Below are 27,129 nucleotides of genomic sequence, written 5' to 3'. Positions count from 1 at the left end.
CTCTGCTTATTTAGAGGCCTTAGTTACCAAGAAAGAATTGTTTCCACAGGGGAAACAGCGGTGGTTCCATTGAATTGAAAGTTAAGACTACCCCTGGCTATTTTGGACTTCTTCTGTCAGTGAATTAACAAAAAGGATTAGTGTACTGACTGGAGTGATGGATCCTGAGTATCAAGGGGGAGAACAGGAAATGTCTTGGTTTTCCCAAATCAAGGAATTAAAGTCAAAAGCAAAACGACTACAACTCAATGCCAGAAGGATTGCTAATGGCCAAGACCAGGTATAGCCAAGGTAAAGTATTTATGTGCTTCACATGCTACATGTCAGGCTTCTAAGATGCCTGTTTTAGTCCATCAACCCCCAGAACCAATCAAACTCATAGATGACTCTGCAGGATTGCAGACCTAGAGTGCAGTGACCCCAGACTTCAGACACCTTCACTGCCTTTTGGGACACAGATGTATTTTGCTTGAGTTACTCAGGAGGCTGAGGCAAGAGGATTGCAAGTTCCAGGCTGGCCTCAGCAAATTAGTGAAAGGCTGTCTCAAAAAAAAAAAAAAAAAAAAAAAAAAGGGCTGAGTATATAGCTCGATGGTAGAGCGCCCCTGGGTTTATTCCCCAGTACCAGGGAAAACCAATCAGTAAACAAATAAAAATAAAAGTTAGGGACCCAAGGACCCAATACAAAAATAAGCAAACCAGTGGAACAGGCACGTCACACAAAAGACAATGTCCAAGTGGCTGATAAGCATATGAAAAGATGCTCACCACAAACAGTCTTCAAATAAATGTAAATTAAACCACATACTAGGCAGATTTGAACCAAGACTATAGTTAACTTCTCTCTTCTCTCTTTTCTCTCTCTTCTCCCTTTCTTTCTTTCTTTCTCTCCCCCCACCCAGAGGGAGTGATGGAGGTGGCATCCAGCGGTGCTCTAACATTGAGCTATATCACCAGCCTCTTTTTTTAATTTTAGGTTTTTAAGTTAGGTACTTGTTATATTGCCCAGGCTGGCCTTGAACATGCAATCCTCTTTCCTCAGCTTCCAGAGGCTTATGGTACTGTGGCATGTGGTACTGTGCCCAGGTCCCAGTTCATAATTAACTTCTCTTGCTCTATTTACTTCTCTCTGACCCAGAACCCCTTGGTTGGAACATAGTAAGCTTGGAGCTGGGACCAGTCCTGCCATTCCGCCCCCCTCATTTCACCCTGGATAACCTCACTTCCCAGGCTGCTTTCAGGGTGGATCAGAAGGCAGCTGGTATTTGCTGAAAGGGGTGGAAGATTCCTCTAACTCCTACCAGGTCAAGAAGAAGGGACATGTTTGCATCCCAAATAATCATAGCCAAAGAGAGTGTGATGGAACAGACCTTCTCACTCCATGGCATTGGTGAAGGGGTGGACAGCAAGCCAGGGACAAGTATACACTCCCCCCGTGACTTATTTTCTCCAACTAGGCCCCACCTCCTACAGTTTCCACAACCTTTCAATAATCCATTTAATTATGAACCCATCAATGGATCAATCCATTGATAAGATCAGTTTTCTCATGATCCAAGCACTTCCCCAAAGCCCAACTTTTAAACACTGCTGCACTGAGGACCAGGCCTTCAATAGATGAGCCTTTGAGGGACATTTCAGATCCAAACCATAACAACATTATTGAGTAGGTATCAATTTAGCAAGAGAGCATGCAATGGGAGCTTGGGAATCAGGAATCCCTAGGATCCCCACAATCATATCCTGCAGCTCACCACATACCAGGCCAATACTAAAAGTGTTGCATATACAAACTCACTCATTCAATCCTCCTTGGAACCCCAGTGTAGCCATTATTATCCATTTTACAGGTAAGAAATACAAACTAACTTGTAACTTAGTAAGGACAACAGTTATAAAGTACTGATTATCTATCTGTAAAATGGGGGTGCAAATGCCTGCCCTGTATCCATATGCTGCAAGTCATACTCATATAAGGCAGCCAACTCCTACGTATTGGCAATGAATTAGATTTCTTATTCAAATTCATTACAATACTCTGAATTCTGTATATAAATTTTCCGTGTTTTTTCCCCCCATTCGACATCTTTTTGGACATAGGAAAGTTCTTTCCTATGAGGACCTATGTGTGCAGGCACAGAAAATTCCTAGAAAGATGGGCCTGGTGGTGCTAGCCTATAAACCCCAGCGGCTAGGGAGGCTGAGGCAGGAGAATTGCAAGTTCAAAGCCAGCCTCAGCAACTTAGCAACTTAGCAAGGCCCTAAGGAAAGACTCTGTCTCTAAATAAAAAATATATTTTTAAAGGGGGCTTGGGGTGTGGCTCAGCGCCCTTGGGTTCAACCCCGGTACCAAAAAAAAAAAAGATGATGACCAGAAAATCATAGTGAGCTCAAGGTCTTTCCCCAACAGCACAGGAGTGGGCACTTTTAGTTTTTATTATTATTATTTTTATTTTTGGTAGAGGGGATTGCACCTCTTACCGCCGAGCCACATCCCCAGATCTATTTATTTATTTTTATTTTGAGACAGATTTTTGCTAAATTGCCCAGGTTGACCTGGAACCTGCAATCATCCTGCTTCCGCTTCCCGAGCCTCTGGGATTACAGACGTGCGCGACAGTGCCGGCGACTGGGCACTTTCCAATGCGATGGGAGGGAGAGAGCAGAGTCCTTAGCGCGCTGTGCCCACCTTGCTTCCCCCGGAGTTGAGTGCAGCGACAGATTTAGGAGCAAGTGCGCACGGATTTAGAAGACCCCGCCCGTGCCGCTGGGGTTGGGAGTTGGGGGCCCCGCCCCGCCCCGTCCAGCCCCTTGAAGTTTAAGAGCTCTCGCCGGCAGCTGAGGCTCTAGTTCCAGGGCAAGTCCCCTCGTGTAGGGTCTTCTTACACGCCTTTCGCGCTCCCACACAGCCCCAGAGGCCCCTGCTACCCTTCCGCTCCCATCCCGATTAGGGTCAAGCCATGCCCAGCCCGGGGCAGCTAGGCCGCCCGCTGCCGACTGGCCTGGGCGCTCAGGTCCAGCCCCTGCGTGACAGCGGCTCTCCGGTTCCCGCGTCACCCGCGCTCTCTGGCTGCACGGCGGGCCCAGGCACGCCCCAGTCCACCGGTCGCCTCGAGTCCTCTTTCTCTGTAGAAGCCATCCTGGCTAAGCCCGACGCCCGCGCGCCGGTGACCTCCCCTCCGCCAGTCTCTTCCTGTGCGGCCCTGGGCCTCTGGACCGTTCCCTCTCAGTCTCCTGCCCCAGTTCTGCCCTGCGCGTGCCCAGCAACTTGGCTGCCCGCCTACCTGAGAGTGGGTGTCTACCCGCTGTGCCCACAGCCGGCTGTGCCTGGGCTGCGCAAGGCTCACTTCTGCGGCTTCCAGGGCCTCGGCGTCACAGGTACGGCGGGACAGAGCGCCCGCGCGGGATAATTGGTCAGGGGATGGAGAGTGGAGGCCTCACACTGGAATAGACAAGTACCTGAGTTTGAGACGCGAGGTTTCCCCGCGGGTCGCTGAGGTAGGAGCGGGAGGTGCTGGTGTTCGACAGACTGGATCGGTAACCCAGTGCTGGGGATGCAAGGAGACCCAACCCTCCTCCCAGTCTCCTCCTTCCGGACTCTGCCCCACACCCGCTTTGGCACAGACATTTCCCTAAAGCTGCATGGTCCCAAATCCACAGCTCTGGTCTTTGAGAAGGGGATGCATGCGTGATGCGTGGTGCGGGACCTGTTAGCTGGCAAAGGCCGAGATTCTACCCCTGTCCCTTGCTGCTCACATCTATAGGAACTTGGACTTAACCTCTCTGAGCCTGCCTGCTTACAGCGGTCTTAAAATAGTACCTGAGCAGATCTGCTGCACAGGCACATAATGCCAGTGGGAATTTAACTGTTGAGGTAACACTTCTCCTGTAGCATTAACCTTTTGCCACTTGGGACACCTGCTTCATGCTTCCCCATGTCCCCATGAAGAAAACAGGAGCAAAGTTAGTCAAGCCTCATTAACCCATAACAAGATCATCATAATACAGTCTTACCTGGTTCCTACTCCTGGGACACCCCTCGCCTTGCATGTCCTCAACCCCTTTCAACAGCGCATTAACACCTGGACTCCCAAGCCGATCCAGATTCACACTCTCTGAGAGCTTGTCCATCCCTCCAACTCCCTTTCACTAGCTCTCCACACACCTGAGGGATGAATTGCAGTTTGCTAATTTATGTTCCAACTGTCTAATTTTCAAGTTGGTTTTCCCATGGATATTAAATTCACACATCCAAACTTCAAAATGTATATCAAGATCTATGGAGAAAGTTTCCTCTCCCCCTTCTTGTCCCCTAGCCACTTAATTCTGGGTGTAGTTGTGCATATTAAAATATCTTAGTGCACACAACTATTCTTTCCCCCTTTTCCCTATGCATACCATACACACTGCTCTGCACTTATTCTTTTAACTTGATCATATATCTTGGAGAGGCATTTCCTGTCCATAAAGAGCTTCTTTTACAACCACAGAGTAGTTCGCTGTAAGAATGTAAGATAACTGATCTTGTCCAATTGATTTTTCATTTGCTATTATACATAGTGCTGTGATGGATAATCTGCACATAAGATATTCAAGAATAGCTGGAATCATTGGCTTAAAGGGTAGATGCTTTTGTAGTTTTGTCAGATTGTCCTCCACAGATCTTGTATCCCCTTTTCACTCCCACCAGCTAAGTGTAAGAGTGCCCCTTTTCTCCACAACCTCACCAATGCAGGGTGTTATTCAACTTTTGAAATAGAGCCAATGCAATAGAAGGAAAAAAAATGATTCAGTGTGCATTTCTCAAATATAAGTGGGATTGAGCATTTTTTCTCAGTTTGTTTATTGTTGCAACATTTTGTTTTTAACACTAAACACTGCACCAAAATATAAGCCATTCATCTTAAGAGAACTTTACCATAACTAAAGAGTATTGTACTGATGTTTACAATTAATTTGATTTTTTACTGGGTATTGAACCCAAAGGCACTTAACCACTTATTGCTCATTACTTATTGTAATAATCAAATACTTCATCATTGGTTAAACATAATTATCAAATTAAAAGAGCAAAGTTTTTGTTCCCCTTCTTACCCTCAAATCAAACCAAAAAAAGTCATTTTTTCACCTGGAAATAACACTTATTTTAACCAGTTTAAAACAAAACCAAGCATGCTCTAAAACATGGGAAAACAAGGTTTCCCAGAGTGAATATGATACTTGAAAAGATAAAACTCCCTGGATGAATTTGTTTCCACCAACTTGCAAAAAAGAGAAAGTACTTATGTCTTTCTAACCATTTCTTCTCTCAAAGGCCTTGTTGCACCTTCAAAGCAACTAGAGAAGGGCTGTGTGCAAGCCTATGATCAAGTGGGCTATTCAGGACAGAAACCAGTCACTTAGTTGTACTCCTCAGTTGGTCTCCGCATGACTTTTAGCAGCTTTTGTTTTAGGACATCAAACTACTGGGTTGCTTTTAGATAGAGCTTTTTTTTTTTTAATGTCTAATAACCATCTTTATTTCCTTTTCTGTGTACTTAGCCCGTTTTCTAACTGGACATTTATAACAATCTATTTGGAGCTGCCCTGGCTCCCTGCACTGAGGATTGAACCCAGGGGTGCTCTGTGACCAAGTAACATCATCATTATTATTATTATTATTATTATTATTATTATTTATTTTGGGACTAAGTTTCTGAGGCTGGCCTCAATCTTCCTATTGTCCCGCCTCAGCCTCCAAAGTTACAGATGTGCACCACCATGCCCCCAGCTAGTTCCTTTTATATTGGGAAAATTAGCCCTTTGTAATAAGATGTAAATATTCTCTCAGATTATTGTCTTTTCACTTTGATTATGTTTTTTTTTTAAAGAGAGAGTGAGAGAGGAGAGAGAGAGAGAGAGAGAGAGAGAGAGAGAGAATTTTTAATATTTATTTTTTAGTTCTCAGTGGACACAACATCTTTGTTGGTATGTGGTGCTGAGGATCGAACCCGGGCCGCACGCATGCCAGGCGAGCGTGCTACCACTTGAGCCACATCCCCAGCCCTGGTTTTTGTTTTTGTCACATAAAAATTTTCATTTTTATGTGTTTGAATGTATTAATTTTTTCACATTTTTTTTTGCAGTACTGATTTTGTTTTGCTTTGTTTTTTTTTTTTTTTTTTTTTTTTTTTTTTTTTTTTTTTTTACTGGGGATTTAACCCAAAGGCACTTAACCACTGAGCCATATTCCCAGACCTTTTTATTTTTTGAGACAGAGTCTCACTAATTTGCTTAGGACCTTGCTAAATCTCTGAGACTAGCTTCCTGAGTCACTGGGATCATAGCTGTGTGCCACCTGTCTGACTGCAATATTAGAGATTAAATCCAGGGGTGCTCTGCCATCAGTCCTTTTTTATTTTATTTTGAGACAGAGTCTCAGTAAGGTGCCCAGGATGGCCTTGAATTTGTGGTCTTCCTGCTTCAGCTAGAGGCAGGAAGTAGCTGGGATTGCAGGCATGTGCCACCATGCCCCACTATCACTTTACCACTGAGCTATATTCCCAGCCCTTTAAAAAAATTATTTATTTATTTATTTAATTAATTTGAGACAGGGTCTTGCTAACTTTCCCAGGCTGACTCCTAGCTTGGGATCCTCCTGTTTCAGCCTTCTAAGTCACTATATCTGGCAGGGGTATACTTTTTTTACATTTAAATATTTGTTTCATTTGAAAATTTTCTTGGTGCAAGCTATGAGATATGGTACTGGCTTATTTCTTCCCATATCTGGAAATAATCCACCCCTTCCCCCACTGCATTGTCTATTGTGTTGTTATAGGTTTTTAAAATCATCATTGACTTTCCTTTTGCTCTGTACCTGACATAGCACTAAGCACCTTGTGACATCTGTAAGTATGGATTATTACCACCACTTTATATATGAGGAAATCAAGCCCACAGAGGTATATTGACTTGCCTGAGGCCCTATAGCTGGTAACTGATGGCAGAGCTAAGATTCCAAGTGAAGCTCTTAAGGATCACATTCCAGCCTAATTTTCCTCTTGAAGGGCTCTACTACTTCAGATTTTGAAACAAGGCAGAAGAGACTAGACACACTAGGCTGCATACCTGTTGGGCTTTGCCTGGTCTTTTGGTCTCACCTCATGCAGGCACATGGTAAACTGGGTAAGCCCAGTGGTTGGAATCCTGGGCAGCTGAGATACCAGCCCCAATCCCTACACTGGAGCAGTCTGACTGCTAGCCGTGAGGCCTCTCCAAGACTAGTGGATGCTGAGTGGCCTGAGCACTACATTTGGCATTTCTCTGCCCAGAATATTCTCCTCTGGGATAAGTCAACAGCTCACTCCTTCATCCTCTCACACAGAGTCAGATACTGCTCCCTGGTAGATGTACCTCCACTGGACCACAAGTTGGTGAGCTGAATTAAACTTTTGTGTCCCTTAGAAAAGGGCATCACTTCCTCCAGGCAGACATAACCCCTTGTTAGGGGCAAGAGTTGGCCTGCAGAGAGTGGGCAGATTTTCACACCCACTTACCCTCTCAGCTGGGTACCTATGTGCAAAAGCTATACATAGTGGCCCTGTTCAAATGTTAAAGATGCAAACTGCCCTTTCCCATGCATACACACCCTGTCCCTGCTTCTCCACTTACCCACTCCTTAGCACTTACTGCTATCTGACATATTAAATATTTTACTTATTTACTGTTTACCCACTTCTAAGATGTGAGTTCCATGACTACAGCATTTCCTGTGTTTAACATATAGCAGCTATTCAAAAGGTATTTGTTGAATGAATGAAAAGGGTGATATTTTAGAGATCCCATCTCTGCCCATCCCTTGGAGTTTTCCAAGCAGTCAAGGAAAAAAAGCAAGATAAGGAGGGAGGAGTTTGGCAACTCCTATTAGGGGCCAGAAGTTAAGCCACTTGGCTGAGAGGAAGAAGAAAAAGGAGTCACATTTCACTGTTCTTTCTTTCTCGTCTGTTTTGGGTTGTTTCCACATAATTTCTTCCCACTCCGTCTTCTTGCCCTGTTACCTGGCCAAGGGGGAGGCAGGATAGTAAACCACATGTTTGTTCTCTCCCCTCCAAGATGCGTTGGCAGGTAGCTGTTGGCTGACTCTCCTCTGCTGATGGTTGCTCTTTAGGCTTGGAGCTGGCTCACTGCCCAGGCCTCTGGGGCTCCCCGCACTGGACCCCTAGTGAGGAACTTCGGGATACTGAGAGACATCAAAAGAGGGTTCGAACTATGTTTAACTTGGAGCAGCTGGAAGAGTTGGAGAAAGTGTTTGCAAAACAGCACAATCTGGTGGGGAAGAAGAGAGCCCAGCTGGCAGCCCGGCTCCACCTTACGGAGAATCAGGTGGGAGCAGGGAGTCCTATGGGGCCTGGGTTTCATCTGGGGTCAGATACCAACTCTGGAAGGCCCTAAGTTGGGAGTGGGAGGAAGACATGGACCATCTTTGGGCCAGGCTGTTGGGAGACAGGCCCTAGTTTTTTACACACTCCCTATGTAATGAGAAAAATAGTTGTGGGAATAACATACAAAGTTAATCTAAAACTTTGATAAAGTGTTCTATGCTAAAGTGCTATCAGAAAAATTAAGCAGGCATTTTCTTTTTTAATATTTATTTTTTAGCTTTAGATGGATACAATATCTTTATTTTTATTTTTATGTGGTGCTGAGGATCGAATCCAGTGCCTCACGCATGCCAGGCGAGCGTGCTACTACTTGAGCCATATCCCCAGCCCCTAGTAGCCATTTTCAAGAGACTAAATATTAAAAAAATAATAAAAAAGATTACCTTGACTCCCATATTTCCCTCCAGCTATTGTGCCATTTCTCTGCTCCTTTCACAAGCAAACTTCTCATAAACATTCACTGTCTCCATGTCCTCACTTCCCATTTGCTCTGACTCATTTCAGTATGAATACTTTCCTTCCCATTCCATTAAAACTTCTCAGCAAGTTCTCAATGACCTTCATGTTGCCAAAGCCAACTGATGCTTTGCTTCCTCAACTTACTCCACCACTCAGCAGCTCTCAGTACAGTGGCCACTCCTTCCTTTACTGAAACACATTCATATTCTCTCTCTCTCTCACCGGGGTTTGAATTCAGGGTTGCTTAACCACTGAGCCACATCCCCAGCCCTATTTTATATTTAGAGACAGGGTCTCACTGACTTGCTTAGGGCCTCACTAAGTTGCTGAGGCTGGCTTTGAATTCTCAATCCTCCTGCCTTAGCCTCCTGAGCTACTGGGATTATAGGCATGCATCATGGCATCCAGCTAACACATTCTTCTCTTAACTTTCAGACACCACACACTTGGTTCTCCTTCCTGCTCGCTGGCCATTTCTGTGTTCTTTTCAGGCTGCTCCTCCCTTTGTGACTTCAAAAATCTCTCTCAGCTGTGGGGAAGAAGAGAGCCCAGCTGGTAGCTGGGCTCTATTCTCATCTATTCCCATAGGGTTTTTTTTTTGTTGTTGTTGTTGTTTGTTTGTGTATCAGGGATTGAACTCAGGACCACCCAACCGCTGAGCCACATCCCCAGCCCTATTTTGTATTTTCTTTCGAGACAGTGCCTTGCTGAGTTGCTTAGCACCTTGCTTTTTGCTGAGGCTAGCCTTGTACTTGCAATCTTCCTGTCTTGGCCTCCTCAGCTGCTGGTATTATAGGTGATAATATAATAATTGCCATGCCCAGCAATTATTCCCAGTTTTAAATACTATTTATAAGCAAATGACTCTCAAAATTTCTATCCTCTGCCCAGTCTTCTCTACTGACTAGTATTGCTACCTTGTTAACATACCCACTTAGGTGTTTTTTTTTTTTAATTGCTTTTATTTTTTAGATACATGACAGCGGAATGCATCACAATTCTTATTACACATATAGAACACAATTTTTCATATCTCTGTATATAAAGTATGTTCACACCAATTCATGTCTTCATACATGTACTTTGGATAATGATGTCCATCACATTCCACCATCATTGCTAACCCCCTTCCCAGTCCCTTTCCCTCCAACCCCTCCACTTAGGTGTTTTAAGGGTAGGTAATTCAAACTTCACAAGACTGAACCTCAATTTCTGATTCCCCCTTCAAATCTATTCCATTTCCCATTCATCCAGGTCTCACCATTCATCCAGTTGCTCAAAACACTAATTCATTCTAGATTCCTCCTTCTCCATTTCCAACCATCAGCAAACCTTGTCACCTCTACCTCCAAAATGCAGATGGAATTGCTTCATTGTCCCTAGTTTATATCCCAGTTCTCATCACATCGAAGCAATAGCTTCCAAACTGTCTCCCTGCTTCTGCCTCCATCTTTTCTTCACACAGCAGCTCAACCATGTGCAATTCACTCAAGACTGTAAACAGAACTATGTTATGTCCCAATTAAAAGCCTCAAAGGTGACACTCCTTCCCCATGGCCCACCTAGGTCCTGGTTTTTATGGCCCCCGCCAACTTCTCCCACTTCCTCTCCCTTTTTTTTCCCCTCTTATTAACAGCCACATTCTCCTTCTTTCTGGTTCTCAAACACTCAAGTTTGGTGCCAACTCAGATTCTTCCTACAGTCTGGCCTATTCCTCTCTATCCCCACCAGGCTGACCTCTCATTCTCTAACCCTTAGTGTTGGGTCCTCAGGAAAACTTCCCCAACCCAAACCCTTGTTTCTACCCCTATTTGCATTTATATATTTTGGCTTGTTACATTTATTACTGTGAGCTCCAAAAGGGCAGGGACCATGCCTCTATTGCTCACCACTAAATCACCACTACCTAGGATGGTGTCTAGCACATTATAGGAGCTGGTTTAGGTGGATGAATTGTAAGTGGGATTATAGTAAGGGCATTTTGGAGGAGATGCTTCCCTTAGCAGGAGGAACAAATTTTGGCCAGACACCAAGGGTTGGGTACTCTGGGACTGGGGGAGGAAAAGGACCTGCTGGTCACATTCTGATGTCAGCTCATTGATCCCAATGATAGGTGAGGATCTGGTTCCAGAACCGCAGGGTCAAGTATCAGAAGCAGCAAAAGCTGAACCTGCCAGCCATGTCTGCTATGGCCACCTCCCTGGACGAGCCCTCCAGCAGTTCTGACAGCAGCATCCAGAGTGAAGATGTGGAGTCAGGAGTGGACAGCTGAGGACAGACACCCTACCTGTGCTATTTGGTTTAGTTCTAGGGGAAATCAATGGACCTTCCTGCCCACATCTCAATGAAGAGAGTCCTCAGGGCCAGGGAGCAACAGAGGAATTTGAACTGTCATGCAGGAGTCCCCTTTTCTATATCAACCCCTGAGAGCCATAATAATGTAGTGGTCAGAGGCACACACTTTGGCCATAAGCTATAAACTTGGCCAATTACTAAACTCCTGAGCCTTTATTCTTGATCTGTATAAGTGATTATAAAGGGGCGAGGTGATGTCTGTAAAGCACTTACAATGTGCCAGGACCAGTGGAAATAATGTGTGGTAATTGTTAAGGCTTATAGGCTCCCCCAGTGGGGGTAGGGTGTAGAGTGGCAGGGGAGGGGGAGAGTGATATCTGCAGCAGCCCAGGCTGCCCAGGGATTAATCAGTTTTTTTCTGGCCTGACTTTAGAAAGGGAACTTCACTTAATCAGTTCTGGATTTCTCCACCAGAGATGGTAGAATTAAGAGCAAGGAGGATCAAAAGGTAGACTACTTGGCTTATTTCTCAGTTTCCCAAAGTTTTCCTGTTTTGTCTGAACTATTACCATCTCTCAGCTGCCTCTCTTGGAGCAACATGCTACCCTCACTGCCAGCTCCCTGCTTCATCCATCCCCCCACCATCTTTATGTAGAATACAGAAATTTGACTCCACTTTGTCATAAACTTGCCTGTTTTCAGGATAGTTAATGTGTTTCCCCTTCATGCTGCTGACTCATGGCTCCCTTTCCTTCCCAGAAATCTGCTCTGTTTTCCTCTAGGAAGCTAGCTGAGAGCTTATTCCCTTGAAGACAGCCACCAGCATCTTCAGAGCTGATTTCCATAGCACAGATCCTTGTTTCTAGAACCAGTCCTGGGGTTGAGGGAGAGTGTGGAAGGAGGCCGGCTCTGCCACCTGGTGGTGAGAAGCCAGGCTCTAGCTGCTCTCAGTTTTCTGAATGAGGGGAAGAAAGGAAGGGAGCAAGGGCGGCCTTGGAAAACAATCTGTACCTAAAACAGGGGACTCCTGGACACAAAGTGGCAGACTTGAGTGGAGCCTGGGTCTAGCTTCAAGAACCCTTCTCTATCCCTGTCTTCAGGAAAATCCTTATGCTGAACCCAAAGTCAATTCTATTAATCAATGGCTCATTGACCCCGATTATAGGCAAGGATATGGTTCCATGGTTTAAAATACCATTAATTTGGGTTTTGGTCCAAGGAGTCCAGCTGCAGTTTCCTCGTTCATGAACAAATGGCTCACTTAAACAAACAAACAAACAAAAAACAATAGAACATTTAGCATTTACCTATTCAACATTCACTGGGCTCTACACAATCCCCAAATGTCACCATAAGGCCAAAGCAGGTGTAGACACAGGTCCCTTTTTAAGGAGTACAATCAATTGTAGGACCAGGAAACAAAATAAGGCACGATGGTCACCAGGTCTAGTTGTAGGGACAGGTGTTATAGGTCAGAGGTTGGCGGTTTCTGGGTCTTGAGACAACGTGCCCCTCTTGCGGTCTCAGAACAACGCATGTGCACATTCACTTCTGCATCCAATTTAAGGGGCCCCTAGGTCCACTGTAGACTGCTCTACCAACCCAGCCTGGCAAGGTTCTTACACCCCTGGAGAATGGGCGAGAGGCGCTCGTCCAGCTTGGTTTTTCAGAACTAGTCTTTCCCTTCAGGATGAGGGTCAGCGAGAATAGGAATAAATCGGCCTTCTACGGCCCCCGCCCCGCCCCCTTGTGTCCAAGCCTGGTCCAAAGAGCGTTTTTCACAAAACAAGTCACTATGTGGACTCATAAACTGTGTGGACACATAAACACGAACCTGGACTTAGGTACATCAAAACTACGGAAGCACACAGGACGCTGATGCCGGCTATGAAGACACAGGCACAGAACTGTGCAGATGGAAAAGCACAAAAGCAGGCCCTTCTACACCCACTCAAACAACCCGAGGACCAAAATTCTGACTAGCCAAATCTCTCGCCTCTCAGGCACTCACGCCCCGGGAGGGGCTGCAGGGGGCGGGGCTTCACGGGTCGAGGCGGGGTCAAGGGTCAGAATGCGGAGGCGCGCCCAAGATGGCGGCCTCCATGTGCGACGTGTTCTCTTTCTGCGTGGGCGTGGCGGGCCAGGCCCGGAGCGCCGTGGAAGTCCGTTTTGTGAGCAGCGCCAAGGTGAGGTCGGAGAGGGTCCCGCCTGGAGCCCCAACCCCGTCCGGTCTTGGAGACAGCCTCGGGCACCCATGCTCAGAGCCTAGAGGCTCTTAATGTAGCATGGACACTGCAGCCCGGCCTCAGCTCGCGGCCCGGAGCTCCCTGTCTGTCCCCGTACCCAAGCTCGTGGAGCGTTCACATGATAGACCCCGGACTCTGGAGTCCCGGTGCGCGCCCTCCGCCTAGCGGAACCTGGTCCTTTACCCGGCGGCCCTGCTGAGGCTGCTCCGGGCAGGCCCACGGGGCGGTGGGGGGAAGGGGTGTGGGCTCTGGGACTCCTAGCTTAGGCCGAGAGCATTGCTGCTGGCGGTTGGCAGGGACGCGCTGGGCAGAGGCAACCGAGAAACATAAAAACCTGGGTCCTCTGGACCTTTCTGAGTGAAATATGGGTGGGAGAATAAGGAGAGAGTCCAGGACTCTTTACAGAGGGTCTTGGAGTGCTGGGAAACTTGGACCAAACCCAAAGGCCTTGGGATTATTTGATGAATTTAATCACGAATGACATGATGTGGTCGTTTTGGTTGTCATGTTTTAGAAGTTCGTTGTAGAAGAAAGAAAATAGAAGATGCATGTAAGGAAAGTAAAGACAATAATTATTCATAATCCAATACTTGTGCAAATATGTATATATTAAAACCACATTTTTAGAAACTGCTTTTATGATGCAGCAGTGACTCTTTTAACATCAATAAACCTATTTCTACATATTAATTTTTAAGAGTGGAGCCTGTTCCACGGTAAGGCCAAGTTCACTCAAACAAATCCTGATTTATGGGCACTTTATGTTGTATCTTATTCACCCTTGGGCTCAAAGGTCTTGGAGTTAATTTCTGTGCAGACATCCTTTTATTCTCTCCAACACTATTTTCTTTCTCGGTTATCTTTGCCAGTTGATATGTACAAAATGGTATTGCTTTGTTCTCATTTACATTTCTTTGGGTAATACTGAGGTTGAATAATTAATAACATGTAGTGGCTGAATGTATCCTTGGCCCTTGCCCAAGATATTAGCCCTCTAGTCATCTGTCTCCTGCTGTCAGCGTCTTCATATTGATCCAGCTTCCCAGCCCAAGCTTCCCTTGACCTCATTCTGAAGCATCTGGAGCATTCTTTTTGGGAAATCAGCTCCCCTGCATCCTTGGTCTCCTTCATTGCTCACATCTTCTACTCCACCTGGAGCCTCTAGTGCTACTGGGTGGCCCACAGTTTAATGGCGTCTTAGTGTCTTATTGTATCACTCCTAGTTTACAGCAGTATTCACTCGTGTGTGTGTACGTACGTACTGGGGAGTGAACTGAGCAGTGCTTTACCACTGAGCTACATCACCAGCCCTTCTTATTTTTTATGTTGAGACAAGATATCCCTAAGTTTCTGAGTCTGGCCTTGAACTCAGAATCCTCTTGTCTCAACCTTTCAAGTTGCTGGGATTACAGGCATGTGCCACTATGCCCAGCTCACTATTATCTTTATTAGCCCTTCCTGCTGTTGCTCATCCTCCTCGTTTCTTCACTTCTTTCTTATTTAATCTTTTCAGCCACTTTTCTTGCCTAGTTGTCCTGTCCCAGCCTTTTATCAAGACCCCTTGCTGGTTACCCTCTCTAGGCCTTTACCTAATCTGCTGGAGAAAATCACATACCTACATACCTACTTGGATTTGATAACAAGATGGATTGTCCTGGGTTTTTGCATCTGTAATCATTAGTAGGATTGGTTTATGATTTTGTTCTTCTTGCCATCTTCCTCTGGTTACCACATGAGGGTTTTGCTTGGTTTAGGATAAGATGAGATTCCTTGTTCTTTGAAAGTTTCAGAGAACTGTTTAATGAAACCATGTATGTAGATGAGGGGCCTGTTTGTGGGGGTAATTTTCTATTATTTTATTGCTTCTATAAATATTGGCAGGAATGATTGTCAAGAGTGTACAAACTGTTATGCCAGGGACATGACCAGTTGGGACAGAAGCCTTATCAGGTCCAGGTGACGCCAACTGGAATGCCATGCTGGTATACACTAGTAGATCTCAGCACTGCTTGTTTATCCAGGCTTCTTTTTTTTTTCTTTTTAATTCAGTTTTGGTCATTTGTATTTTTGTGGAAAATCATTTAATCAGGATTTTAAAATTTACTCTATGGTCTTAAGAATTTTGCATAGTCTTTTCTTAAAACTTCTTTTTCAAATTACAAATCTGTTTGTATTATTTCTCCTCTTCAGGTTCACTGTTCTTCATACTCCTTCATATTATGAAGTAGAACTGTTTTTCTTGAGACACTTTCATCTGTTTTGGGAATGAGTAGCATTATAAAGGAACAACTTGATTCTTTTTCCTTTGTTTTGATTTCTAAATATCTTCTGCATTTGGTCCTCCAGACAAAAGGAAAGGGAGATCTGTATTTATCCAATATTGAGATTTGAAATTGTCAGAGATAATGTTGTTCTTCTTGATCATCATCATCATCATCATTATGATTATCAGGCAGTGCTGGGGATTATATCTAGGGCCTTGTACTTACTAGGCAAGTGCTTTGCCACTGAGCTGCATCCCCAGCCCCTGTTCATGTTGCTTTGTCCTGTAGATGAAGCTAAGTTTTCATTTTGCTAGATTGGGTGTCAGGCTATAAGGTATTGGGGTGGGGTTTCCAGGAAGACAGTCAAGCATGCATTCATTCTTTGTCCCTGGTTGTTTCACCTGTCCCAGTCTACCGTGAGAGCTCCCAATGGTGTTCCAAGGGTTGAGACTTGTGGCTCATGGGTTGCCCAGGGTCTGTCCTGTTCTACACATTTTTGCTGCTCTGAGTTTGGCGGAATCTCTGTCTTACCAGAACACCAGTGCTAAAAGGACATGGGAAACTATTCAAGAGGCCACAGTGACAGGATATCTTACTGCTGTGTCAAACACTTTTTTCCCTTTCCCTTTGTGGTGGCAGTTCAGTGTTGGCAGAGTACCACTCTCTTCTCTAAGTGAATAGCCAGAGTAATACGGACCAGCATGACCACTAACTGTCTAGGTTCTGAAGCCACCTCCTGAGTCCTTGTACACATTTGGGAGATGGCAGTTTACAGGTTTCTTTCTTGTCTTCCATCATGAGTTATATAGTGTTGTATACCTAATGTATACAGTGTGACAGACCAGCACTTCTCAGACTTCAGCATCCTAGGAATCATCAGAACATCTTAAGATACAGATTCTGATTCAGTAGGTTGGGGTTGGGGCCTAGGATTCTGCATTTCTAACAGTGTCCCAGGCAGTGCTCATGGTGACAATCAAGCACCTCACATTGAAAAATAAGGAGTAATAGCTCATCAGGGACATTCCCCTCTTTGTTATATTATTGCGTCGTGGAAACCATATGGTAGATATTATTACAGTTACTTCTCATGTGGGAAACAGATGCAAAGATGTGAAGCAATTGGCTCAAAAGTTCACATCAAATTAATACTAGAGCTGGTGCTAGGATTAGCTCATTCCTTTCAGTGCATTCCCTGAGCAGGTACCTGGCACTGTGCTAGATACCCTGGGTACCCAGCTGACTAAGGAAAAGAGCAGTTCTCTCTCAAACTGAGTTTCCTTCTCCTAGGATGTGGAGTTCTCTGTAATCCCAAGCAGCAGCACTCTGCTGGGATCTGGAGGGATCTGGGAGACCAAGAAGCCTGCCTTGCCATTACCGGCTCCTGGTGTAGGAGGCTTCAACCTGCTAGAGCCTTGGCCTTGCTTTGGCAATTCTAAAAATTCTCCTCTCCTGAGTAGCCTAAGATGGCTGCTGTGGTGACTCCCTCCCAAGCAAGACCTTCTGCTCTAAATGGACTGAAAGAGGTGTAACTGAAAGTAGGTCCCCGCTGCCTTTCCAGAGGAAGCAGTTGTGGAGGCTATTGACCACTCTCCTTGAGGCTTCTGCCAAGAGGAGCATGTGAGGGTAGGGCCAGATGGCCTTCTGGGAGCCCTTGGAACTATGTCTCTTGTCTCTTCTAATGACCATCCTGTTTCTTCTCTGCGCTTTTAGGGAAAGGGACTGTTTGCTACACAGCTGATCCGGAAGGGAGAGACCGTCTTCGTAGAAAGGCCCCTGGTGGCTGCACAGTTTCTCTGGAATGCACTTTATCGGTACCGAGGTGAGCACATCTCACCTATTCCTTATGGCTGTTGAACCTGGTCACTGTTATACATGGAAGAGCTCTGCATACATTCATACTGGCTGATGTCTCTGGGACTGTGGATGTTGGGAGAAAATGCTGTCTTCCTCTGGAGAACTGTACCTGACCAGAACCACACCTCTGTCCACTCTCAGGAGTTTGGGGCTGTGTACCGGCAGTAGCAGGCTCCTCAGCCCTGGGAGAGGGCTGTCACTTAGGCAGAAATCAGTCTGGACCCATAGTATAAGGGTCTGTATGTTATGCTGAAGGGCTCTATGCCAAAGTGGACCACCGACCAAGATGCAGCTGTATGACCCTTGTTCAACAGGCTGAATTAGAGGTCAGAGCAAGTAGGATGCCTTAGCTTTGCTGGCCACACACTTCACACTTTTCTTAAACTGAAAACAAGCATGAAAAGAGGGCCAGTTGGCTCCAGAGTGTAGGAAAAACCCAGCCTAGGGCTGGCAGGAGGAGCCCCACAGACTGAGTCTGATGGATAAGTTGGGAAAGTTGGAAGGAGGGACTGGGGGGTTCTTGAGCGGGAAGAAGGGATCATCCACCTTTGGATACGTGAAATTCATTCATTTTATTTATTCCATTCATTATTCACTAATTCATTCCCCAAACTTTATGGAGTACCTATTGTACGCCAGGCGCTCTTCTAGCCAGAGAATATTGCTGTACAAAGGACAGATGTGGCACCCTCCTCTTGGGACACTTACATTCCTATGTCTGGCTTCACCCCAGCCTGTGACCACTGCCTACGGGCACTGGAGAAGGCAGAGGAGAATGCCCAGAGGCTGACTGGGAAGCCAGGCCAGGTTCTGCCTCATCCAGAGCTATGCACTGTGCGCAAGGATCTCCACCAGAACTGTCCCCACTGCCAGGTAAGCCATCCCGAGGAGTGCACCTGAAGGGGGGAGGGACTGGGAGGCCTTAGTTGAAGTCCTCACTGGGGAGACAAAAGCCCAGATAGACCTGGTCATAGCCCTTGAGAACCACATGTAGGTTAAGACATTAGAATGGCTTGGTAATTATTTCAGTTTCATGCTCTTTGTCCCAATTTCATTGTCCAGAAAATGGACTTGATGGATGATTGCCTTTTTCTTGGGGGCCTCGCTCTTTCCATTCTGTGGTTTTACAAGCTTATGTTAGGTGCCCTCCTGCATGCCCTCAGAGCACCCTCTATATTTTTTCATCTTTTAATATCCTCTGAGCTCCTGCCCAGAGGCTGCTTGTGGAAGGAATGCAGTTGGAGGTGAGTACCCAAGTGGATGTCTGTGCCTCCATTCCTTACTCCACGGCCAGATCCTAGGGTGCTGAACTCCTCCCCACCTAATAGGTAATGTACTGCAGTGCGGAATGTCAGCTGGCAGCTGCGGAACAATACCACCGGGTCCTGTGCCCAGGTCCCTCCCAGGATGACCCCCTGCATCCTCTCAATAAGCTGCAGGAAGCATGGAGGTAGGCTTCTTCTTTCTTTCCTTTATTCCTCCCTTCTTACCTGCCTGCTTAGATTCAATAGATGTTGCCAGATTTCTTTAGTTACCATTCCCCAGATTCTTCCTCCACTTAGGCAAAAGTCATAGCACCCAGCTCCCTGCCTTGAATCTTGCCTGCCAGTCCTGCCGTTCTCAGCATTTACATGCTCCCAGAAAGAGCCCCATTAATCCCATAGGGATGCAAAGTCTGCCTAATCCTGCCAATGACTTTCTCTCTTTGGTAATTGATGGAATCGATAGGGAGATTCCTGTGTAGTGGTCAGATTGAGTTTTGCAGAACTCAGTTACTGGAGAATAAGCTTCTTTTCCTCTCTTTTCTTAAAATTAATTTTGAGACAGAATCTTGCTGAGTTGCCTAGGCTGTCCTTGAATTTGTTATCCTTCTGCCTCATTGTCCCAAGTTGCTGGAATTTTAGTATGTGCCACTGCACCTGACTTAAGGAGGAAATTTCTAGTCTGAACTTTTTTTTTTTTTGACTGAACCCAGGGGTGCTTAACCACAGAGCTACATCCCCAGCCCTATTTATTTATTTATTTATTTAATTGTCTGGGAGGTACCAGGGATCGAACTAAGGGGCGCTCAACCACTGAGCCACATCCCCAGCCCTATTTTATATTTCATTTAGAAACAAGGTCTCACTGATTTGCTTAGCATCTTGCTTTTGCTGAGGTTGGATTTGAACTCACTATTCTCTTGCCTCAGCCTCCCAAGCCGCTGGGATTATGGGTGTGCATCACCTTGCCTGGCTATTTATTTAATTTTAAATTTTGGCTTTGGAACTGGGGATTGAACCAGGGGTTTAACCATTGGGCCACATCTCTAGTCTCAGTTTTAAATTTTGAGACAGGGTCACACTAAGTTGCATAGGGCCTCCCTCAATTGCTGAGGCTGGCCTCAGAATTGCAGTCCTCCTGCTTCAGTCTTCCGAGATGCTGGGATTATAGGTGTGCACCACCACGTCCAGCTCTAGCCTGAACATTTTTTTCTCTTTCCCCAGGAGTATTCACTACCCCCCTGAGACTGCAAGCATCATGCTAATGGCCCGGATGGTGGCCACAGTAAAGCAGGTGAGCTCCCTGACCCTTCCAGGGAAACTGACTTGCCCCATTCAACTCTGGGCCTCAGCCTTCCCATAACCTCAATATCCTAGCTTGATAGTTACTCCTGACCTCTTAAAGGAGAGCTGCTTGCTGTGTAAAGCTAGCTGTATGAGTATATTAAACATACATTGGGCATAGGGAGCTGGAGCTTGTTTTGCCTATTATCTTTGACCTATGAGGAGATGGCTTGTGTGGTAACAATTCATGTATTGATTTATAAAGCATCACTTTTTTAGTATTGTGTCTCTTACATAAAGTGAGAGAAGCCACTCTAACTCCCTTCCGTGGATACCATCATTCTTCACCATCATTCTCCTATTTTCCAAGTGTTTTGCACTGGCTGGCCTGGTTCCTGAAGGGGAGATAGCTAGCTGGGTATGGGCAGGGTAGGGATGAAATTTCAAGCACAGGCAGGGACCCTAGAAGCCTATGCATGGTCATCATTCTCTGATGGCAAGTGTTTAAAAACATTGACTGTCCATTTCACATAGGCAGTAAGGAGGTGGGTGTCTGTGACCATTCTATTTATATTTATAGAATATAAACATATTGGGGCTAGGGTTGAAGCTCAGTAGTAGAGCACTTGCCTAGCACACATGATGCACTGGCTTCAATCCTCAGCTCCACATAAAAAAATAAAATTATAAAAATATATTTAAAAAATATATATAAATGTATTTTATATTTATATAAAATATATAATTTCCAGGCAAGTTAAGCCCAGGCAGAAGGATTTCCCACCACCACCCCATTTCTTTCTTTAGGGTAGGGGTCCCATCTTCCCCAACAGATCAAGGCCCTCAGGTATATTTATCCACTGCAGGCAAAGGACAAGGACCGTTGGATCAGGCTCTTCTCCCAGTTCTGTAACAAAACAGCCAATGAGGAAGAGGAAATTGTCCACAAACTCCTGGGGGACAAATTCAAGGTTAGTCTTCTTTCATGACTTGTCTTCACCCCTCACCCTTCCCAGATAGCCCAGGGAGGAATTGCAGCTACCTATGGGGAACTCCAGATTTGGTCTTTTTCCAGCTACAGGAAGGGGTTAAAACTTGGGCCCGAAAATATCATTCAGAGGACTTAAGTTCCTACTGCTCTTTATCTTTGCGACCTAATGTGGACCTAAAATTTGAGAAGTGGGCAACTAGGGTGGTGACAGAGGAAGGAGGGGTTGGATGTCCTGTCCTGAGAATGATCAATATGGGAAAGTGAAAACGAGACCCCTATCAGAGGTTAGCAGTGGGCAAATCAGGTGTAATGGAGAATGTGGAGCTGGGGGTCCTCAAGGTCAGGGAGAACTGTGAAATTGCCAATGTGCTAAGTATCCATTCTCAATCAGAGCACAGATTCCTACTGAAGACAGCAGATTCCCACACAGAGTTGTGAGAGGGTAGAGGCAGCTGTGTGGAAGGGATGTGCCTGGGGTGGGCCCTCCTACATTGAATTCAGAGGAAGGAAGAGGAGGACCAAGCTGGCCTGAAGGTCAGGTTGGGGGAGCAAAGGTAGATATTCTAAGCCAGGCTGCTTCCGCCTTGCTGGTGCAAGTACTAGAAAACAGTAAGTTTGAGTTCACCACCCTGGGTTGGAGCAGGCCAGTTTTCTGCTAGAGCTCTTTGAAGATGAAAGCAGCCCCTTTTTCCTTCCCTCACCTGATCATCTGGGCCCTACCTGGGTGCTAAGGGGAAATCCCCAGAGATGCAAGTCTTTCCTTGCCTCCCCTAAACCAGGGCCAACTGGAATTTCTGCGGAAACTCTTCACAGAAGCCCTTTATGAGGAAGCACTTAGCCAGGTAAGTGTGGGGAGGATGGGACCAATGGCTTCCTGGTTGTTGCAGTTCTTCAAGAGCAACTGAATCAGCTTCTCCTAGAACAGCTGAGCCAAAGCCTACTTACTGGGTCTCCGGAACCAGGATGGGACTGACTCTCAGAGTCTTTTTTTTTTTTTTTTTTTTTGTGGTGCTGGGGATTGAACCCAGGGCCTTGTGCATGTGAGGCAAGCACTCTACCAACTGAGCTATTTCCCCAGCCCTCAGAAGTCTTACTGAACAGAGTTCTATCAGGAAGAAAAACAAGTGGCTATAACCTGAGTGCTCATCTCCTCTCTCTCCCACAGTGGTTCACTCCAGATGGATTTCGGTCTCTCTTTGCTCTTGTTGGGACAAATGGCCAAGGAATTGGGACCAGGTTAGAAGAGATTGTCCTAGAGCTATTACATGATCTCTTGGGGCTTGGGTGGAAAACTGAGTGAGGAAAGTAGCCATAGCTTCTTTCAACATTGGGGTGGGGCAGGTTGTGACTCTGGCTAGAACACTGAACTGGATGTGGTGGGGGGGAGGGGGGAGAAATGAAGCAGTGGAGTCTGTCCTGGGGGCCTTGATATGTTGGGGAAGACAGAGCACCTACCCTAGAGAAAGAAATGGGGTGGGAGATCCTTCTGCCTGGGCTTAACTCTCCTGGAGGTGGAGAGCCCTGTGACTTGGGCCTTCTCTCCAACCACGAGCTGCCTGGCACCCTCAGCTCTCTGAGCCAGTGGGTCCATGCCTGTGACGCTCTGGAGCTGAAGCCTCAGGACCGCGAGCAGCTGGACACCTTCATTGACCAGCTGTACAAGGACATCGAGGCAGGTTGGTGAGATGGGGCCATGACCTTACCCAACCTTGGAGACCCCTCAGTGAGATGATAGATATAGTCGTTTCCCAGGGACCTCTGAGCTAATGGCAAGGGGTGGTTTATGGGATGCTTCAGAACTGTCCACAGGACATGCAGGTGAGAAATGGCCCTGAGATCCATCCAGAGGCTCTGCTGGGAAGAGGGGGAGTGCCGGACAAATAGGGTGATGTTGCAGACAGAAGAGCAAGGCTTGAGCCTCAGAGAAGCAAGTTTAGGTAGGGCCCGGGTGCATTAGTGTGGTAGGTGGCAGGTCACTGGAGCTGGTCACTATAAGCCTAGTTTTCTTCTCCCTCCTGTAAAATGGGTAGAACACCATCTGCATATTACTATCTTACAGCAACTGGCGAGTTCCTTAACTGTGAAGGGTCTGGCCTCTTTGTGCTTCAGAGCTGCTGTGAGTCATGACATTGGAAGGGATGGGCCACCCATTTCTTTCTTTCTTCCTTCTTCCTTCCTTTTATTTTTTGTACTAGGGATTTAAATCCAGGGGTTCTCTACCACTGAGCTATATTCCTGGCCCTTTTTATTTTGAGACAGGGTGTCACTGAGTTGCTGAGGGTCTTGCTAAGTTGATGAGGCTGGCCTCGAACTTGCGATCCTCCTGCCTCAGCCTCCCAAGTGGCTGGGATTACAGGTGTGCGCCACTGTGCCCCACAAGCCCACCCATTTCTGCCAGGTGGTCTCACCACCACACTTTATCTTTCTCAATTGGTCCTTTTCTAGGCTGGTGGGGTTGAGTTTGGGAGTGGGGTTAAGGCTGAGCTTTGGGATTCCCTTGGGCCTTTTTACTCCATTGTATTTTTTCAGTCATTTATTTAACTGTATGTTCTCTTTTTGTAAGGGAACTCGGTGCCTTGGGCGTATTAATAAAGCACTCTACCACTGAGCTACATCCCCAATCCATTGCTCGAGTTAATAGATGCTAATATATAAAAATTTACAGTGGACCAGGCCATGCCTAAGGCAGGCACAGAGCTCTACTTCATGCAAGGGGAAATGTGGGCTTTGTACTCTTCTGCCCTGTGGTATAGGGGAGCGTTGGAAGAGTCCAGGAGGTCCGCAAGATCCTAGGCAGAGGGAGCTCAGGCTAGAAGGCAAGTCTCCTCAGATATGTTGGGGAGGGCCAGGACCAGCTCCCACAACTGTCTTTTTCTGATCTCAGGCCTCGAACTTCCTGGTTTCCTCACAGCACGCCCCTCCTCCTAGACCTCAGGGCCACTCTGTGCCTCCCAAACTGATTATTCAGAGGGCCCAAGTCAGCTGGGACCATATCCAGTAGATGACAAAACTGAGTTAAGTGGTCTGGTGCAGGCATTCCTTCAGAGCCTGTCCCTCCCCTAGTGAGACATGGGAACACAACTGAGATTGAAGTTGGCCAGTCTTGAGAGACTGGAGCCGGATTGATGGGGCAGTGCATTGTGCCTGTGCACCATGGTCTTCAGGGAAGAAGAGTGGATGTGGAGGCAGGAAACTTGGGGTCTAGTACCTGCTCAGATTGTTGGGGTTCAGAGAACAAGGAAATGCTCTGCAGAATTGAGACTTTTTTGTTATTGTTGTCATTAATCTTCATTACTCTCCTTTTGTGACCCAGGCAACCACAGCTGTGTCCCTAATGCAGAGACTTCCTTCCCAGAAAACAACTTCCTTTTGCATGTCACCGCCCTGGAGGATATTAAGCCAGGAGAGGTGAGGGAGGCCAGGGCCATAGGGGTCAGGGTGGGCAGTGGGTTTGGTAAGTTATCTTCAGGGATCTGGAACAGCAGTAACTAGAGCCCCTCAAAGTTCAGGCTGTTGGATGAATCAAGGCCTTACTCTTTTCACATGTTATAACACTTCTTCAAAAAATAACTCTAGAGCAGTGTTTGAGGGACAGCTATGTTCCCAGGTTCCTGTCCCAGCCACCTTTTGATGGACAGATCCTAAGAAAGCAGGAGGTAGCTCTTTGTGCCTTGAGCTGTGGTGGCTGGTGTGGGTTTGGGGTCTTGGCTGTGAGCTCAGTGCACAGATCCTGATTGGAATCATCTTCCAAGCCATGTAGCCTCACATCAAGATAACCTCCAATTCTAGCCATAGATGTTGGCCATTTACTGACTTTCAGTTTCCTCTCAACCTCAAACATGGGTTGTTGAAATTTCAGAGCACCTGCCCACTGAAGGAATGGTGGAATGGATTAGGGCAGCCCATCCCTTCACTGAAGGGCAGCTCAGTTCTGGCTCCCTGGGATGGGCAGTAGTTGGAGATAGGACAGTTGTTGGGGAAGCCCTTATCCTATTGAATGCAGAGCACAGACCCTCAGACCCCATCTCTCCTCTGCCCCACAGGAAATCTGTATCAGCTATCTAGACTGCTGTCAGCGGGAGCGTAGCCGCCACAGCCGCCACAAGATCCTCAGGTGCCAGCTGGAGACATGGTTGGGTAGCTGGGCTGTGGGTTCCTCTATCCCAGTAGCTGCCTGACTTTTTGCCTTCACCATTCCCCCATCCCTGCAGGGAGAATTATCTGTTTGTCTGTTCCTGCCCCAAATGCCTGGCAGAGGCTGATGAACCCAACGTGACCTCAGAGGAGGAGGAAGAAGAGGAGGAGGAAGGAGAACCAGAAGATGCAGAGCTAGGGGATGAGATGACTGATGTGTGATTTGTTCTGTTCAGAAGTGGCCCTGCCCCAGATCCTGCTGGGATAGGAGGTCCTTCCCCAAGACATGAGGCTTGGAAGGAACCCCCCCGACTCCCATTGCCTGCTTTCCCCCTTCCAGTGCTCGCTGCCTGAGGGTAGGACAGAGACTGGACCCCAGGCCCCATGTCCCCCACTAGACCTCATGCCCTGAACACTGCTGCTGAGTTGGCTCAGGCCCCTTGCTGTCACTGAGCCTTCCAGAACCGGCCTCCCCCGAGGTCACTCCACTGTAGATGTGAGGGGCTGGAACCAGGGTCAGGCCCTAACAGCGTCTCTTCCCCTTGGCCCCTTGGCCTGTACTCATCCACTCACCTGAGGCTTTTTCCCTCTCAATTGGCTATTATTTTGAGGGGGTAAAAAGTGGTAAATGAGCACAGATGATGTCACTGAAATGGAAAGGGGAGGTATCCCACTGTCCTTGCTCCACCTGCCACAGCTATAGTTGATAAGACAATGGTTTGCCCACTAGCCCAATAGGGAAAGGCAAGGGTCTGGACCTCTAGAGCATTTTCCCTGAGGCCCACTCCCAGGGAACACTGGGAATCTGCCACCCCTGCCCCTCACACACACATACCCTTCCCACTGTTTGGATATCAGGGGAAGTCGAGATTAACTCCTTTCCAGACCCTAGAATCTCTGTACCTCGTGCCTTTCCTCTCATGCCCTGGCACAGTGCTGGCCCCATGGGGTATGGGGAAAGCCTCTGCCTTCCTTAGGAGGGGTGCATGGATGATCATCACCCTTTCCTGCTGAGGACTCTAGCAGTATGGCTGACAGGTCTATGTTCCTTAATTTAGAATGTTCTAGTCTTCCCTGGGGCCAGTTAAAATGGGTCAATGAAGGGCTCTCCTGGCCTCAGTCTCCATCTTTGGGGTCTCTACAGAAGAACATTGAAGTCTTCCAGAAATGTAGAGGAGCTAGGTTAGATGCTCAGAGATTAGCTGACTGTCCCCTCCTTTTCCCAGATGAGCACTCTCACTTTTGGGTAAGGTGCTGGAGGAATTACATCCATCATTCCCAATTCCTTCCTGCCTACCTTCTGTGAGGTCCTGTCATATCCCCCAGCTGAGGGATCTCAGGGAGAGCAGGTTCCACCCACAGGACATTTATTGATTGGATCATGGAGTTAGGTTGAACCTGCCTGTCTGGCCCCCTCACCTATTGGGTTCTTACTCCTTCACAGCAGCCAGCAACCCTTTCCCACCCTGCCTGCCCACTGTCCTCAATAAAACATGAGTGGTGACAGGCCTCTACAGGAATGCTTTGTAGATAATAGCTGAGAATAGTTTGCTGAATCCATGTAGATGGGTGCCCAGAGGCTCAGGTTAAACTAGGTGGGAGCAGATAGGGAGCTGCATCTCTGGTCTCAGCAACCTGTTGTACAAATATTTCTAAAGTCAGAGCATGGGACCCCTAAGGTCCAATCTTGATCCCTAGCACTAGGCTACAAGATGAGTCTTCTTCCCAGGGGGCTGAATTTCACCTCCCTGGGGTTTCTTGAGCTCTTGAACATAAAGCTGTGTTGGGCAAGTCCTTGTCTTCTCTGGGCCTTAATTGCATCCCCTCAAAATGATTGTATGGTCCAGTTGTGGTGGCACATGCAAGTTTGAGCCTTGGCAACTGTCTCCAAAAAAAAAAAAAAAGACTGGGGATGTA

The 27,129-nt window shown here is 46.8% G+C and overlaps 2 protein-coding genes across 3 annotated transcripts; both read left to right on the top strand.

Annotated features, from left to right (window-relative positions):
• The first annotated feature begins 2,706 nt into the window (after positions 1-2,706).
• Positions 2,707-11,320, top strand: NOTO (notochord homeobox). Its single transcript, XM_081265545.1, has 3 exons — positions 2,707-3,378; positions 8,147-8,361; positions 10,993-11,320. The coding sequence occupies exons 1-3, from the start codon at positions 2,961-2,963 to the stop codon at positions 11,149-11,151; spliced, it is 792 nt and encodes a 263-aa protein (XP_081121671.1). The 5' UTR covers positions 2,707-2,960; the 3' UTR covers positions 11,152-11,320.
• Positions 11,321-13,233: 1,913 nt separating this feature from the next.
• On the top strand, positions 13,234-26,716 carry SMYD5 (SMYD family member 5). Of its 2 annotated transcripts, XM_081264160.1 has the most exons (13): positions 13,234-13,360; positions 17,398-17,506; positions 18,275-18,414; positions 18,870-18,991; positions 20,028-20,097; positions 20,954-21,058; positions 21,858-21,920; positions 22,244-22,314; positions 22,648-22,754; positions 23,138-23,194; positions 24,392-24,486; positions 25,122-25,192; positions 25,290-26,716. In XM_081264160.1, exons 1-13 carry the CDS (start codon positions 13,265-13,267, stop codon positions 25,432-25,434), a joined length of 1,251 nt encoding a protein of 416 aa, XP_081120286.1. In that variant the 5' UTR covers positions 13,234-13,264; the 3' UTR covers positions 25,435-26,716. The 2 variants fall into 2 exon arrangements, with proteins under 2 accessions (XP_081120286.1, XP_081120287.1); XM_081264161.1 differs by lacking the exon at positions 23,138-23,194.
• Positions 26,717-27,129: the final 413 nt, after the last annotated feature.

This window comes from Spermophilus citellus (assembly GCF_964194105.1).
Source record: "Spermophilus citellus genome assembly, chromosome: 13".
NCBI classification, from domain to species: Eukaryota; Metazoa; Chordata; class Mammalia; order Rodentia; family Sciuridae; genus Spermophilus; species Spermophilus citellus.
The sequence above is the reverse complement of the archived record's forward strand: the minus strand, read 5'-3'. Positions and strand labels throughout refer to the sequence as shown.